We start from the raw sequence: 1896 nt of genomic DNA, 5'->3' as shown, positions 1-1896 counted from the left end.
TAAACTATGCATGCTTTCTAGGTACACAGGTAATGAATAAGAGATGATTTACTCTTATTATCTAATACCCGTTTCAGAAAATTGACTATATAAGGTTAAAAAAATTATGTAGTAGGTTTTACTTTATTTTTTGGCAGACCAATAACCTGTATGATAATCCCATAGAAAATCCAGCTCTGGCGATGAAAAATTCCCCAGATCGCATATCAATGTCTAGATCAGGCTATAAAGCGGGTCAGCGAGACTAGAGGTATATATACTTTCAGAATGTCATTTTCTGTGCAACGAGGGGTACTTACAGATCTCGTTTGCAAGGGAAGCTGGGGAGCTCAGCGAGTCCTTCGAACTCTTCGCTAGACGAGGCTACGAGGACTCGCGATTCCTTCTCCCAGTCCCAGTGAAGAAGGATGCTGAGAGTCGTCTTATTCCTGAGCGACGGGTTCGTCCACGGTTGAAGCTTTTTCGTCAGCCATAGGTTCCTCCTCAATCATTGGTTCCTCCTCAGCCATAAGTTCCTCCTCAGCCATAGGTTCCTCATCAGCCATAATTTCCTCATCGGATGCAGCCTTTTCGTCAGCCATAAGTTCCTCCTCAGCCATAAGTTCCTCCTCAGCCATAAATCCCTCCTCGGCCATGAGCTGTTCCATGCCTACAGCTTCCTCCTCAGTCATAGGTTCCTCCCCGACACTCTCGTCAGCCTTGACTACGAAGGGGTAAGTGTTGGGGTAGGGGAAGGTGTAGGGGAAGGTGTGGGAGAAGGTGTGGGGGTAGGTGTAGGTTTGGGGGAGGTTGTGACCTGTTGGAGGAGAAACATGTAACACGATATGTATAATAAAGAATTATGAATTATAGATATTTGATAGCATTGTGATATCACTTTCAACTGAAAAAGGAAAATGACCTATTGTCAGAAAAGAGATACATTTAAATGAGAACATGTTTGCAGTAGGAGACTGACCGTAGTTGTAGACGAGGGAGACGGTGCTGGCGGGGGTATGGGCCTTTGCAGAATTGACGACGGGGTAGGAGGAGTGGACGAGTGGATGGCCGTAGGAGTAGACGAAGCCAGGCTGACGAGAGGGCATGGCAGCAGCACAGGCCGCCAAGGCGAGAACCAGCTGTTACGATGTTAAATGGTGAACCAGATGAATAAAATATGATAGATGTTTCACCCACAGAAGCCACACCATAAATCCATCTCAATTGTCCTTTGGCATATTCTCCTATGCTCATCGAAAATACAATTATAAGAACACTTGGCTTTAGAGTCATATCGATTCCTTACCACAAGCTTCATGATGAATATTTGTCTTGAGGAAACCGGATGGACGACTGACAGCTAACTAGGCTCGTCGCAAGCTTATATACGCGATCCACAGTAGGCTGATCCTGTGGTGACGTCATCACTAGAGTTACAAAGTTTCATTTTTTCCTGTTCCTTTTGCAAAAACATTTACCTAGTTTATCATTTTGTCACGACCGTAATAGAGTCTTAACATATTTACAACCATTTATTGGAAAGAAATGTTTACATATTTAGGTCTAACAGAAATTAATTACAGTTCCTACGAAGTAATGATCATCCATAAATGATTATAATTCGAGAAAATGTTATCCATGGCCACAACCGTTTGTCGCATGAACAGAACCAGACCGGTAGTACGGAAGTGTCATACACTTTAGTGTTATCGATATGATATTTAGGACTTCACTTCCTATAGATTCCTAATTTTCCTTGATCTGTGGGCTACGATCATTATATATTAAATTCAATAGTTTTCATCAGTACCATCTTCTCAGAATCAACCATAATTAGAAATTAACATAATCAGAATATTAGGATTAGTTGATCCCACTGCGACGAGACGGAATTCAGTTCGAATCGATCTTCAAATT

General features: G+C 42.3%; 1 protein-coding gene across 1 annotated transcript; it reads right to left on the bottom strand.

The window, feature by feature from the left end:
- Nucleotides 1–346: 346 nt before the first annotated feature.
- Nucleotides 347–1331, bottom strand: LOC119589176. The gene is made up of 3 exons (XM_037937772.1): nucleotides 1286–1331; nucleotides 959–1118; nucleotides 347–796 (listed from the first exon to the last, which is right to left on the bottom strand). Exons 1-3 carry the CDS (start codon nucleotides 1295–1297, stop codon nucleotides 423–425), a joined length of 546 nt encoding a protein of 181 aa, XP_037793700.1. The 5' UTR covers nucleotides 1298–1331; the 3' UTR covers nucleotides 347–422.
- Nucleotides 1332–1896: the final 565 nt, after the last annotated feature.

This window comes from Penaeus monodon, chromosome 25 (assembly GCF_015228065.2).
Source record: "Penaeus monodon isolate SGIC_2016 chromosome 25, NSTDA_Pmon_1, whole genome shotgun sequence".
Classification (NCBI taxonomy): domain Eukaryota; kingdom Metazoa; phylum Arthropoda; class Malacostraca; order Decapoda; family Penaeidae; genus Penaeus; species Penaeus monodon.
Note: the sequence above shows the minus strand (reverse complement) of the source record. Positions and strands in the feature narration are given on the sequence as shown.

What these genes read in the sequence shown, in the direction of transcription:
- LOC119589176 (XM_037937772.1), bottom strand. An exon ending in CTCCCTCGTCTACAACTACG is followed by an intron (nt 797 to 958) that starts GTCAGTCTCCTA and finishes CTCCTCCAACAG; the next exon opens with GTCACAACCTCCCCCAAACC.